The sequence below is a fragment of the Schistocerca gregaria genome, chromosome 5 (genome assembly GCF_023897955.1).
Source record: "Schistocerca gregaria isolate iqSchGreg1 chromosome 5, iqSchGreg1.2, whole genome shotgun sequence".
Lineage (NCBI taxonomy): Eukaryota > Metazoa > Arthropoda > Insecta > Orthoptera > Acrididae > Schistocerca > Schistocerca gregaria.
The window spans coordinates 197813017-197827438 of NC_064924.1; the positions used below are offsets into that span (position 1 = coordinate 197813017).

The 14422-nt window shown below is 42.9% G+C and overlaps 1 protein-coding gene across 1 annotated transcript in view; it reads right to left on the minus strand.

The window, feature by feature from the left end:
• LOC126271858 (39S ribosomal protein L3, mitochondrial) overlaps nucleotides 1–14422 on the minus strand; it is an 84946-nt gene that overhangs the window by 13894 nt on the left and 56630 nt on the right. The window contains exon 7 of the mRNA XM_049974194.1: nucleotides 5775–5881. Coding sequence (XP_049830151.1) covers nucleotides 5775–5881 — 107 coding nt within the window. The remainder of the gene's footprint in view (nucleotides 1–5774; nucleotides 5882–14422) is intronic.

Sequence of the window (14422 nt, forward strand, 5' to 3'; positions counted from 1 at the left end):
ATGCCGATAAGTGCAGAGACTATCATACTCTATGTTTGCTCTATCATCTTCCCAGTCATTGGAATCCCTTTCCCTCGTCTTCAACTCTTACTTTACTATCTGAACAGCACAGCAGACATACTTGTTCTCAACAAAGTAAAATTCTCTTTGCACCACCACGTAGCACTGTCATGTTTTCTAAATCATATTCTGTATCAGTAACTTGACTTTAGAACAATCTTCCTCAAACTATCAGAGCAATTTAATTCTTTCCAAACTTCAAATGGCAGCTAATGGTCCATGCTCTTACAATAGCCACCTCTCCTACACGCTGTGCAGCTCATTATCATCAGTCCATCCCCCACCCCACCCCCCTCGAACTTTCCCTATTCCTTGTCAACAGAGTTTTCTGTTTATTATTTGAATATGTGGTGTCTGTTCCTTTGAAAGAACAGACACCACACAGATCCCACAGCTGTGAATCACTATATAAAAATTGAAGGGGGACCACTGCTGTCAGCTGCAGTGGGGCATTAAGCAGAATCAGTGGCAACAAGTGAAATGTATGAGAGACCAGGATTTGAATCTGGGATCTCCTGCTTGCTAGGCAGGTGCTGTAACCACTGTGCCATTCAGGACACAGCGTTATCACATCTGCACAGACTATCTCCGTAAGCCTCAAGGCTGACCCATACTGCCACCCAGCGCCACCTATGATAAGCCTGGCTGGGCAATGAATCCACTTTCTTCAGTGTGAATTCACAAATATGTCAAACCTCCTGTGGGATTCTCTATGTAGCGAACAGGAGTATAATGGACAGAGACTGTGGATAGATGGCACTGGGTGGGAGTGTGGATTGGCTGTGAGGCATACTGAGCTAGTCCATGTAGTGGTGATAACGCTGAGTCCCGGATGGTGAAATGGTTACTGCACCTGCCTAATAAGTAGGAGATCCTGGGTTTCGAATCCCAGTCCAGTACACATTTTCAATTGTCACCGCTGATTCTCCTTAATGTCCTGCTGCAGCTGACAGCAGTGATTCCCTTTCAATTTACATATTTTGTATTTATGTTCTGTTATTTTCTAACAGTCACTATGACTATCATTTCAATCTTCTCCTCTTCCTTTACTCGTTAAACTTATAATACTAAACATGGTTTCAACTAGTCTAAGTTTATTTACAGGGTGTCTCAAAAGCAAGTTTACTTTTGAAGAGCTCTCTGCATATGCGCAACAAATTATGCGAGGAGAGTGGGGGGTGGGGGTGTGTGCATTCATTACGTGGTCTTTAGGAATTCAGTCACTATGGAGCACTTCTCAGGAGCAAACCACGCGTTCTGTGTGCTAGAATTTTATAAAAATGGTGGTTAAGTGACTGTAGCACAGAGGACATTTTGCAGTGATCATGGATTGCATAATGTAAATGATGCTCCAAGTGTTCCCCTTATTCAGGAAAGGTTCAACATTGGCCAAACCAAAATTGGGTGATCAAGGTTATCAAGAATGAGTTAATCCAGGGTGCACTGGGTGCACCCGACTGCAAATTGTTGCTCATGTCGGCACCAATGACTCCTGCCGTCTGGGTTCAGATGTCATCCTCAGTTCATACAGGCAGTTGGTGGAGTTGGTGAAGGCGGAAAGCCTCGCTTGTGGGTTGGAATCTGAGCTAACTATTTGTAGTATTGTTCCCAGAAACAATCGTGGTCCTCTTGTTTGGAGCTGAGTGGAAGGCTTAAACCAGAGGCTCAGATGATTCTGCGGAGATCTGGGGTGCAAATTTCTCGACCTCTGCTATTGGGTGGAGAAATGTAGGGTCCCCCTGAATAGGTCAGGTGTGCACTACATGCAGGAAGCGGATAAAGGGTAGCAGAGTACGTGTGGAGTGCACATGTGGGTTTTTTAGGTTAGAGAATTCCCTCCCTAGGCCCGACAAGACACCTCCTGAGACGCGGCAAGGTAGGAGTAGGCAAAATGCAACAGGGAATAACAATATTAAAGTGCTAATAGTAAACGGCATGAGCGTCTATAGAAAGGTCCCAGAAATGCTCTCATTAATAAACGGTCACAATGCCCACATAGTACTAGGGACAGAAAGTTGGCTTAAATCAGTCGTAAACAGTAATGAAATCCTAAACTCAGATTGGAATGTATACCGCAGAGACAGGCTGAACAGTGAAGGGGGAAGCGTGCTAATAGTGATAAGAAGTGCAATAGTATCGAAGGAGATTGACGGAGATCCGAAATGTGAAATAATTTGGGTGAAGGTCACGGTTCAAGCAGGCTTAGACATGGTAATTGTCTGTCTCTATAGGCCCCCTGGCTCAGCAGCTGTTGTGGCTGAGCACCTGAGGGATAATTTTGAGTCGATTTCCCCACCATGTTATAGTCCTGGGTGGAGATTTCAATTTGCCGGATATAGACTGGGAAACTCAAATGTTCATAATGGGTGTCAGGGACAAAGAATCCAAAGAAATTTTTTTAAAGTGCTTTATCTGAAAACTACCTTGAGCAGTTAAACAGAGAACTGACTCGTGGCTTTAACGTATTAGGCCTTCTGGTGACAAACAGACCCGAACTATTTCAAACAGTTAAGCGATCATAAAGCGGTTACTGCATTGATGATTTCAGCCGTAAATAGAAATATTAAAAAAATGTAGGAAGATTTTTCCATTTAGCAAAAGTGACAAAAAGCAAATTTCAGAGTACATGACGGCTCAACACAAGAGTTTTGTCTCAAGTACAGATAGTGTTGAGGATCAGTGGAACAGTTCAAAACCATCGTACAATATGCATTAGATGAGTATGTGCCAAGCAAGATTGTAAGAGATGGAAAAGAGCCACTGTGGTACAACAACAGAGTTAGAAAACTGTTGCGGAAGCAAAGGGAACTTCACAGCAAACATAAATATAGCCAAAGCCTTGCAGACAAACAAAAATTATGCGAAGTGAAATGTAGTGTGAGGAGGGCTAGGCGAGAGGCTTTCAATGAATTCGAAAGTAAGTTCTATGTACTGACTTGGCAGAAAATCCTAAGAAATTTTGGTCTTATGTCAATGTGGTAGGTGGATCAAAACAAAATGTACAGACACTCTGTGACCAAAATGGTACTGAAACAGAGGAAGACTGCACTGTAGTTCCTTCTCTAGATTGTCGCACAGATGACAAAATGGTAGATATCGAAATAGACAGAGGGATAGAGAAACAATTAAAATCGCTCAAAAGAGGTAAGACCGCTGGACCTGATGGGATACCAGTTCAACTTTACACAGAGTACACAAAGGAACTTGCCCCCCTTCTTGCAGCAGTGTACCGTAGGTCTCTAGAAGAGCATAGCGATCCAAAGGATTGGAAAAGGGCACAGGTCATCCCCGTTTTCAAGAAGGGACGTCGAACACATGTGCAGAACTATAGACCTATATTTCTAACATTGATCAGTTATAGAATTTTGGAACACGTATTATGTTGGAGTATAATGATTTTTCTGGAGACTAGAAATCTACTCTGTAGGAATCAGCATGGGTTTCAAAAAAGACGATCGTGTGAAACCCAGCTCGCACTATTTGTCCACGAGACTCAGAGGGCCATAGACACAGGTTCCCAGGTAGATGCCGTGTTTTTTGACTTCCGCAAGGCGTTCGATACAGTTCCTCACAGTCATTAAATGAACAAAGTAAGAGCATATGGACTATCAGACCAATTGTGTGATTGGATTGAAGAGTTCCTAGATAACAGAATGCAGCATGTCATTCTCAATGGAGAGAGGTCTTCCGAAATAAGAGTGATTTCAGGTGTGCTGCAGGGGAGTGTCGTAGGACTGTTGCTATTCACAATACACATAAATGACCTTGTGGATGACATCGGGAGTTCACTGAAGCTTTTTGCGGATGATGCTGTGGTATATCGAGAGGTTGTAACAATGGAAAATTGTACTGAAATGCAGAAGGATCTGCAGCGAATTGATGCATGGTGCAGGGTATGGTAATGGAATCTCAATGTAGACAAGTGTCATGTGCTGTGAATACATAGAAAGAAAGGTCCCTTATCATTTAGCTAAAATATAGCAGGTCAGCAACAGGAAGCAGTTAATTCCATGAATTATCTTGGGGTACGCATTAGGAGTGATTTAAAATGGAATGATCATATAAAGTTGATTGTCGGTAAAGCAGATTCCAGACTGAAATTCATTGGAAAAATCCAAAGGAAATGCAAACCGAAAACAAAGGAAGTAGGTTACAGTACGCTTGTTCGCCCACTGCTTGAATACTGCTCAGCAGTGTGGGATCCGCACCAGGTAGGGTCGATAGAAGAGATAGAGAAGATCCAACGGAGAGCAGCGCGCTTCGTTACAGGATCATTTAGTAATCGCCAAAGCGTTACGGAGATGATAGATAAACTCCAGCGGAAGACTCTGCAGGAGAGATGCTCAGTAGCTTGGTACGGGCTTTTGTTGAAGTTTCGAGAACATACCTTCACCTAGGAGTCAAGCAGTATATTGCTCCCTCCTACGTATATCTCACGAAGAGACCATGAGGATAAAATCAAAGAGATTAGAGCTCACACAGAGGCATACCGACAATCCTTCTTTCCATGAACAATACGAGACTGGAATAGAAGGGAGAACCAATAGAGGTACTCAAGCTACCCTCCGCCACACAACGTCAAGTGGCTTGTGGAGTATGAATGTAGATGTAGATGTGGAGTGTTAATCAGTCTCTTCATGATGATCATTAATTCTCCATTCATAAGTATGCAAGTTCTTAAAATGCGTATAGATCATCACTGTACTGAATGCTGCGAAAAAGACCATAAAATGCACCCTTAAAAAATCCGATTGCTGCAAGAATTAAAGACTCAGGATGACAGATGTAGGCCACAATTCATAAATGAAGTTACTGAATGCCCTTCATTTAATGACATCTTGTTTTCTGAAAAGGCTAATTTTCACCTGAACGGTCACATGAATAAGCAAAATTGCCGCTACTGGTGTGCAATGAATCCTTAACAGAAGCATGAGAAATCCCATCATTTGGTAAAAGTTACTAACCAGGCTGCAATTTCGGCTCGAGAAATAACTGGCCCATACTTTTTCGAGGACAACAGCAGTCGTACAGTTACAATGAATTCGGAACATTATGTGATGATGCTAAATGACTTTTTGGTTGCTGAACTGCAAAACTTTCTTAGTTGTAACCAAAGAATGTGGCTTTAGCAAGAAGGAGCCACAGCACCACATATATACTGCAAGTTCATGAAATTTTTCCCAGCAAACTGGTCTCCAGGAGGGGTGACATAAAGTGAACCCCATGCAGTCCAGTTTTGATCCCCCATGGATTTTTTTATTGTTGGGATATGTCAAATTTAAGGTGTTTGTCACAAACCTGACTTCTCTGGAGGAAGTGAAGGAAAATACCTACCCATTGTCTATATGCCGAGCCATTATGCAAATTTTACTCATCATTTAAATGAGTGCAATATCGTCATGTAAATAAATAAACAAACATTTTGATCAAACAACTTGTACACTTCTTCACAAATAAAAAAACACTTAAACCAGAAATAGTATCCTCTTTTGTTGTTTTTTTCCTATTATATGCTTCCATGTAAAGACTACATCTACATTTAGTCTTCATTTTTGGTTAGTGAATTTAGGCTCCAGAAGTATCTGCTCGAGGTCTAGAGAGCCATGTTTGCCTTTCAAAATAAAGATTTACACAAAATATTTTACATGGAGTGTACACTAACAGAAAAAATACCTATCTTTAGTTATGTTAACAGATATCTTGAAAGTTCTTACCTGCGTGGTAGTACTGTGTCATAAATATAAACAATGGAATTCGTTTCACCAGCTACTCCAAGACCTTGCACATAGATTACATTGTACTTAGTATTTATTCTCCAAATCTGCAAAATAGAGAAACTGAACATTAGTGCTTCATATCAAGCTACACAAGATAAAATAAAATGATCTTCTCAGAAGAGATAAGAAACTGAATTCTACTCACAACTGAACACAATGCAGTATGAAAGAAATTAGTGTACTTACTATATCTTACAATTAATTGTTAGACTCTTAAACTAGGAAAACAATACACTGTTATTCTGAGGTAAAAATCCCTCCTAACCTGTAAAATTTGAAAAATATAAGTGAATGACCTTCCACATCTCTCCTCTTCCTTCTTCCTCTCCAACCTTATTTTTCTAAAAATGTAATAAAAACTTCTTTAATGTTGAGCAATACAGCAGACATTTGCTACCCAGATTAAGAGATGTTAGCACAGTATAAAGCCTGACAACAAAAACCATTTGATCCCAGTAATGTATGACATATTATGAGATAAGTCACTCAGTCAGGCCACAGCTCTCGGCAGAAATACATCTACAAAGCAGCAAGATAAGTGTTCATCTTTTTCTGTCTTTTCCTTGTAGTATATTTATTAAATTTTGTGCATGTCGTTTAGTTTGAGAGGTTTAATCTCGTGTTATTGTAAGGGTAATTCATTCAGTCTGTAGTGCAGTAGTTGCTCACAGAAAAGCCAACTACAAAGCTCATTAATGCATCAGCATCTATTGTTGACACATCAGGAGTTTAGCAAGTTGCATATCTGTGATTCTGACTGCTTTTATAGTTTACTACCTCAGTTAGTCTTGCTAGGATGGTGAAGATGTGTACATGCTGTGTGTGGACGCAGGAGGAACTGTCCACTGTTTGTGAACACCTGAAAGTGCTTTCGGCTACGGTCAGTCACCTTCAGGCTGCTGCCTCGGGATGTAGTGGTGGCGGAGAATCTAGCATCCCTTAGGCAGATAGTGTTAAGGGCTGGAAAGAAAGCCAATATGCTCTTGATATGTCTGCCAGGGGGACATCCAAGATGTGGAGGTGGCCCTGCCTGTGGCTACCGAGCGAGCAGAGCGCAGTCATATACAAGTTGTGGCTCATGTCAACACCAACAATGCCTGTTGCAAGGGTTCTGAGGGCATCCTCTGTTCATACAGGCAGCTGGCAGAGGTGGCTGCTGTACGTTGTACTGTGGATAACACCAACTCAAACCCAGTATGCAAAAGCTGTTTAAACCAGATTATCAGTAATGAACTGGGACGGAGCCAGATGGCCCTGAGACTCAAGGAGCCAACACATCTACCAGCTCCCTATGGTTCAAGTAATTCAAGCAACTTGCAGAGAACACAGGTGAGACTTCTTGGGCAACAACTGTCCATCTATAGAGGGTGCTTACCCGGTTTCAGTACTGGGACAATAATGCTTTCTGGCCACTGCAATGGGAACTCTTCCTCGCTCCAGATGCATTTAAAGATGGCGGTAAGTGTTCTGATATTTGGTCGTGGTTGTGGTCTGGTCCTGGGGCTGTATCAGGACAGTGGGTGAGGACATTGATGAATTTCCACTCACTGAATGGAGCTCCAGGTGGTGTGTAATCAAACATAATTGCTTTTGCTCTGGCTGCTGTTACAGGACATGAAAGGCAGGTTGATAATACTCAGACACTGACGCTTGAGCATAGTGCAGAGCAAAATGTTCGCAACGACGTATGTGTCAGTGTAGATAGTGCTGTTCGTGGTAATACCAGGTACACCTGCAGGTGTCTGGTATCCACACAGACATCTGATCTTAACCCAAACCTACAAAAGAGACATACATGGTCTCATGGTTGAAATGTATCATTTCCAGCATTCTTATTTCCATATTTTTGTTTGGTGGCAGACCCGGGCATGGAGCCGCTTTAAGGCAATGCGATGCTCCATTGATGGGAGTTGTTTATGACTCAAACCCAGTATGCAGTATTGATCTCGAATGGCCTCTGCTATTTCAGAGGACCACCAAGTACAGTCTTCTGTCAAGGAGGGGGCCAGAGCAACAGGGGATCACTAAATCAGCTGCCGAAAGAATGGCTGTAGTTGTATTCTGGACTGCCTCTGAGAGAGCGACAAGAAGATCGGGAAGCAGTCACTATCTTACAGGTCTTCGTGGACCAGCCAAAGAACAACTGCTACAAGAACTATGCAGTCAGCACCAGTGCCATATATACTACAAAATAATAAGACAATATCTAGAGATCATCTCACTGAAACTAAACACTCTGTGCAACCAGTAGACACATATTCTATGTACTTCAAGAATTTTGATGGTACACCACCAGATGACCCAGTCAGCACTAACTCTCTAGGTTTGCTACAGCCCCACTCAACACAAGATGACAATTTCATACGATTAATGAACAAAGGTGACTTGCGAAGGCCAAGACACAGACAGGGATGGCAGCATTGCCAGTTCCAAACAACAGTTGCGGTATGAACACAGGTGCTTCGCACTTAAAGAAAGCATGTATCCTGTGAGCTATGTGTCTCACTTGCTTGTATAGAATTTGTTGCTCATCATCATAATCACTCATGACAACTCAGAAAAAAAATGGAATAAGAATTCATTAAACAACTCACTACTACCATGTATAATGCTCGCACTTGCTACAACGCCTATGGCAAGATACTCTGAAGACTACTGAACGCTCATTGTGAATGCCTTTGTTTGTGACCCTGATTACAGTAGTCCACCACATTTGCAGAAACACAGGTGAATGGCAGTGTAGCCATGGGCAGACAGAACCAATTTTCTCCCACAGAAGAACAGTGCAACAGAAATGATCTTCTCTTTCTTGGCAAGTTGGGCTAATATAATGTTCTTGAGTTTCTAACTGAGGGAGTTCATCAAAATGGCATATTATTATGGCAAACTCACACAACTGGAAAACCAAGAGCTTTATGATGAAACAAAAATTACACTGATATGAGGAGAAATTTGATACACTTTGCATTGTTAATGACACCATATGAAGCTCTCAGCAAAAGCAAGGCATACCAACATGTATGTGTTTCAAAAAAGAGAAGTGGTGGACTGACTCTTCTATAAAATTTACTGTAACGCTTTCATAAATAACTTCTTTTAGTTTTCTACAGAAACGAGAAATCTAAATCGCGCACTACTTATCCAAAAGTAAGAGTATGAACAGCAAATGGCAATACACACTATTTCTGAAATGACAGTTTCTTTCTGAGGAGTTGAAGACAAGATGGAATGAGAGGGTGGAAGTACCTATGAACAGAGGTACAAATAGTGGTGGGACAGTGATATTACCAAGTAACGATATGTGTATGAGTAGAGTTGAAAGACAATGGAGTGCAAGAGCTCAGATTTATATGCCAGAATGCTAATAATGCACAAAAAGCTATAAACATTATTTATATCACATACAAACAGATTTTTGCACAGCCCCACACGCAGCACTGTTTTGTGTGTGTGTGTGTGTGTGTGTGTGTGTGTGTGTGTGTGTGTGTGTGTGTGTGGAAAGGGGGGGGGGGCTGACTAAGAGGAGGTACACTAGAAGATATTAACATGAAAAAACTGTACCGCTGCAATGTTGTCTTTAGCTCAGGATGAAGGAAAGGCTTGAGCACTTATGTATTTCGTCACGAGACACTCCATCTGTGAAGTAATGCAGCCATTGGCCCTTTCACCAACCATGTCAAAGTACATAATTAGATTTGGGGGCAACCACTGCTGATAGAGTTCATTGCTGTGTGCCACAGTTCTTGCTGACGACAGAGGTCACAGCGGAAAATCTTACCAGCAGGTAAATGAACAAAAGTGCAGAAAAAGCAAATAAATCACTTATAGTTCTGTAGTGGACAACAACTGCCTCAGAGCAATCACACACTGCACAGCCACCACTTCACTTTTAGGTAAGGAAGCCAGTGCCCCGCCTTGTAACTCTGCCCCTTGCATGCCATTGGGCATAGAGATTACATTGGGAAACAATTCTACTGAACGCTAAAATCACGAAAAAAGATTACATGGACAGGACAACAGTATCGTGGGTACATGCCAATGACAGGGTACTATTACATCACCAAACACGCCACAGTATGATAATGGAAAATCTAGGGGGGAAACATAATGACGGAACGAATAAAGGTACAACTCGCCACATATCTGAGGCACTGTGTGGTGGATATGCAGAGTCAACCTACAATGCAGTACAATCTAATCGACTGGGACAATACAGGTGTGTGTGTGTCTGTATTTTGTATATAATGGAAGGAGGAGGAGGAGGAGGAGATTAGTGTTTAACGTCCCGTCGACAACGAGGTCATTAGAGATGGAGCGCAAGCTCGGGTGAGGGAAGGATGGGGAAGGAAATCGGCCGTGCCCTTTCAAAGGAACCATCCCGGCATTTGCCTGAAGCGATTTAGGGAAATCACGGAAAACCTAAATCAGGATGGCCGGAGACGGGATTGAACTGTCGTCCTCCCGAATGCGAGTCCAGTGTGCTAACCACTGCGCCACCTCGCTCGGCATATATAATGGAAGGGGTAGAGATAACAACTCAATGTATAGTTGAGTTGTGAATAGGAACATAAATGAGACTTAGAACATTGTTATTTTTTGGATGAATCCTCATTTAGAGCTAACAGGACACGCGCATGCGTGCACACACACACACACACACACACACACACACACACACACACAGAGAGAGAGAGAGAGAGAGAGAGAGAGAGAGAGAGAGAGAGAGAGAGAGAGAGAGAGACCGAAGGGAGAAAGCAGCTATGAAGTGAAAGGGATGTTTGGGGAAGGGTGGCTGACGGCTGCAAGGCAGAGGCAGCAGGAGTGTGGCATAGGAATGTGGCAACAGGGAGCTTGTTCTGGCTGCAGTGCACAGTGATGTGGAGGAGTGGGTGGGAGTATGGCATCAAAAAGAGGAAGTTACAGGCTGTGGAGAGGAGAGTGCTAGTTCAGTACAATTGAAATCTGGGGCATGGGTGGAGGTGTGTGTGACAAAGGGGTTAGTGGAAACTGAGTCCACAAGGATTACAGGATGGAAGGATGAGTTGCATGGACAGTTCTCATCAATATACTTCACAGAACCCAGTGTTGTGGGAAGGATTCAGATGGCACAGATTGTGGAGCAGCACTAACATCAGTCATATTGTGCTCTGCAGTGTCTTCTGCCACTGGCTGGTCAAACTCTGTTCTCAGCCACAGTTTAGAGGTGGCCACTCAATCAGTTAGACAGGTTGTTGGTGGTCATGGCTATTGCAAATGCTATGCTTAAGTTACACCAAAGCTGATATATGATACGATTGCTTTCTTACGTCACCCTGCAATGGGAATGGTATAGGACGAGCTGGATGGGTGTATTAGACAGATATTGCATTTGGGTCTTCCACAGAGGTATTACCCTTGTGATAATGAGTTAGGAGTCGGTGTAGCATAAGGATGGAACAGGATATGTCACAAAGCATAGGCCATACTTTGATGATCTCTTCCATCCACCACATCTCCTAAAAACCTAGAAACTAAACTAACTCAAAACATTCTTGTCTGCTTTCTACTGACAACGTCAATCGTACAGAATTTTCAGTCTCCAAAAGCCTCACTTGCAGCTCTGCAACCTAGTTCAATAGTGCTGCACCATTCCCTTCTCTTGACCCCTACTGAGGAAAACTTTCTTGCCAGCAATTCCTTCAACCAAAGCCAACCAGAACTGAATATTAAATTGGTCTCTACAAGTTCATACCTTCATCCAACCAAGAACTTCCCCCAATCTCACCAAACCGTCTTCTGGGAATCTTCTGGGGTTCCTCAGCTCCAAATTGGTCTCTCTTTCCTTTCTTACACCCCTTCCTAACAGAGCTATCAACAGAGAGAAAAACAGTCAGCTACACACATAACATAGACCCCAATTTAATCACCCTACCTATTCACAAATATCATCACTATCTGATGAACTGCAGTGATTACTTGACAGGTGTCTACCAAACCTTCTGACTCTTCTACCTACAAATCCTGTCACAGACAACCCAGAAGTCCAGTACAACACCTCCAGTCCCATTCAAATCCTTAGCTCACCCCAGAATCTCTCTGCTAGATCCACCTCCCAATTCACTCCAATACCTCCCTTACACCCACATTCTACGTGCTTCTCAACATCCATAAACCTAACCACCCTATAAACCCCATTGTGGTTGGTTACTGTGCTCCAGCTGTTGCTGACCAACACCTTTAACCCATTGCCCTCAGTCAAGTTTCCCATTCAAATATACATACCAGTTCCTTTGCAGTCTGTGAACCACCCACACTCCTCTACCATCTGGATCCGTACTTATCACTGTTGATCCCACCTCCCTATACACCTGACATCCTCCAGGCCCATAGCCTTTCTGGTATTGAGAAATATCTCCCCCAATATCCTACAACTCCAAACCCACCACCTCGTTCCCTGTACAACTGACAAACTGCATCCTTGAGAATAACTGTGTCTCCTCTGAGAGGATAACACACACAAACAAATTTATGGTATGGCTATGGGTACTGGCATGGCGCTACCCTACACTAATGTTTATACGTCATCTAGAGAAAACCCTCCAAGCCAAACAACATCTCAAATCCCTTGCCAAGTTTGCGTTCACTGATAATGTTGACGCAAACAGCACAGGATGCAGTGTGGCATAAAGGTTAGCACTATTGGCTGGTGTGCTGCAGGTGTCCATTCAAACCTAACCACCAGCAAAAATTTGGTATTTACCAGTGTGATGCTGAAAATTTTTAGAAAATCAAACACAGATTATTTTTTAAAAAAAATTAAATGACTGTACTGTTTTTCAAAATACTCCTCTTTAACATCAACACTTTTTGCATTTGATGAAACCAGCCCTGAAAGCAATGATACCACTCTTCCTGAGGTACTTTAGAAATCAGGTTTTTATACGAAGTCCACTGTGTCATCTGATGTCGAAAAAGTGATTCCACTGGGTTCATCTTTTATTTTTGGAAACAAAATGAAATCACAAGGTGCTAGGCTGTGGATGTACGATGGAGGGTCCATGATGCTCACCTTTGGATATCCTGATACTCAGTTGTATGCGGCAATATGTTGTTGTGATGCACACTTATTATTCCTTTTGTGCATTTTTCATAAACATTTTCAAAAATTTGCAGTACACAAGCTACTTGTGTACCAGTCGGCAGTACTAGCATGTCCGTCCTCCAATGCTACAGTAGCAGATGCATTTTAGAGAAAAAGCACTAGCAAATATCTTCTTACCTGCACTTTGAATTCGTTAGAATTTTGAAGGCTTCAGTTGTTTCTGAAAGAGCCTTTGAGACAACCGACTTTTCTTTTCAGGCTTGTAACAATAAATGACACTGGTCGAGATTCCTGAAAAAATTTTGGCCCTCATTCAGTAACACCTCCAACCAATTGCCCACAATCTACACTCCCATGTCAAAGACACCAACCACTTCCAACTGCAATTCTCCGCCAGCCCCACCCCTTTAACTCCTTGATCCCCACTCATCGATGTTGACGCCACATCCCTACACACCAATATCCCTCGTGCCCATAATCTTACGGTTATTGAACACTATCTTTCCCAACATCCTTCAGGCTCCAAACCCACTACCTCATTTCTCATACACCTTATTAATTTATCCTAACCCACAACCACTTCTCCTTTGAAGGGGAGGTGTACAGACAAATCCATGGCACAGCCATAGGAACCAGTATGACATCCTCCTATATCAACTTTTTATGGGCCATCTAGAGGAGACGTTCCTAATCCTAACCTTCCAAAATGCCAAACCCCTACTCTGGTCCAGGTTCATTAATGACCAAGGCACCTTATCTTTGTTCGTTCACAACCTCAACACCTTCTCTCCCATCCAATTCACATGGTCCTCCTCAAAACAGCATGTCACCTTTCTAGAAGTTGACCTCCTCCTCTCTGATGACACCATCTGCATTTCTTTCCACATTAAACCCACCAACCATCAACAGCACCTGCATTTTGACAGCTGTCATCCCTTTCACACCAAAAACCCCCTCACATACAGCCTGGCCACCCGGGGACGGTGTATCTGCAGTGATAAAATCTCCCTAGCTCAGTATGTGGAGGGTCTCACCAAGTCCTTCACAGACAGGCACTAATCCTCAGACTTAGTCTGCAAACCAATCTCCCATGCCATTTTCCCTCACAACCCCAATCCTCCCACCACTACTCCACTCCTAAGAATCAGCCACAAAGGAGTGTCCCCTTCATCACCCAGTACCAACCCGAACTGGAACAACTGAACCACATCCTTTGCCAGGGCTTTGATTACCTATCAACATGCCCTGAAATAAAGGGCATCCTACCTGAGATACTTCGCACCCCTCCTAAAGTGGTGTTCCATCACCCAACCAACCTCCACAAAATTCTAGCCCATCCCTATGCCACTCCCAATCTCAACCCCTTGCCACAAGGATCATATACCTGTGGAAGACCCAAGAGCAAAACCTGCTCAATCTACCCATCCAGCACTTCCTATTCCAGTCCTGTCATAGGTTTATCCTTCTCTATCAGGTGCAAGATACCTGTGAAAGCAGTCTTGTC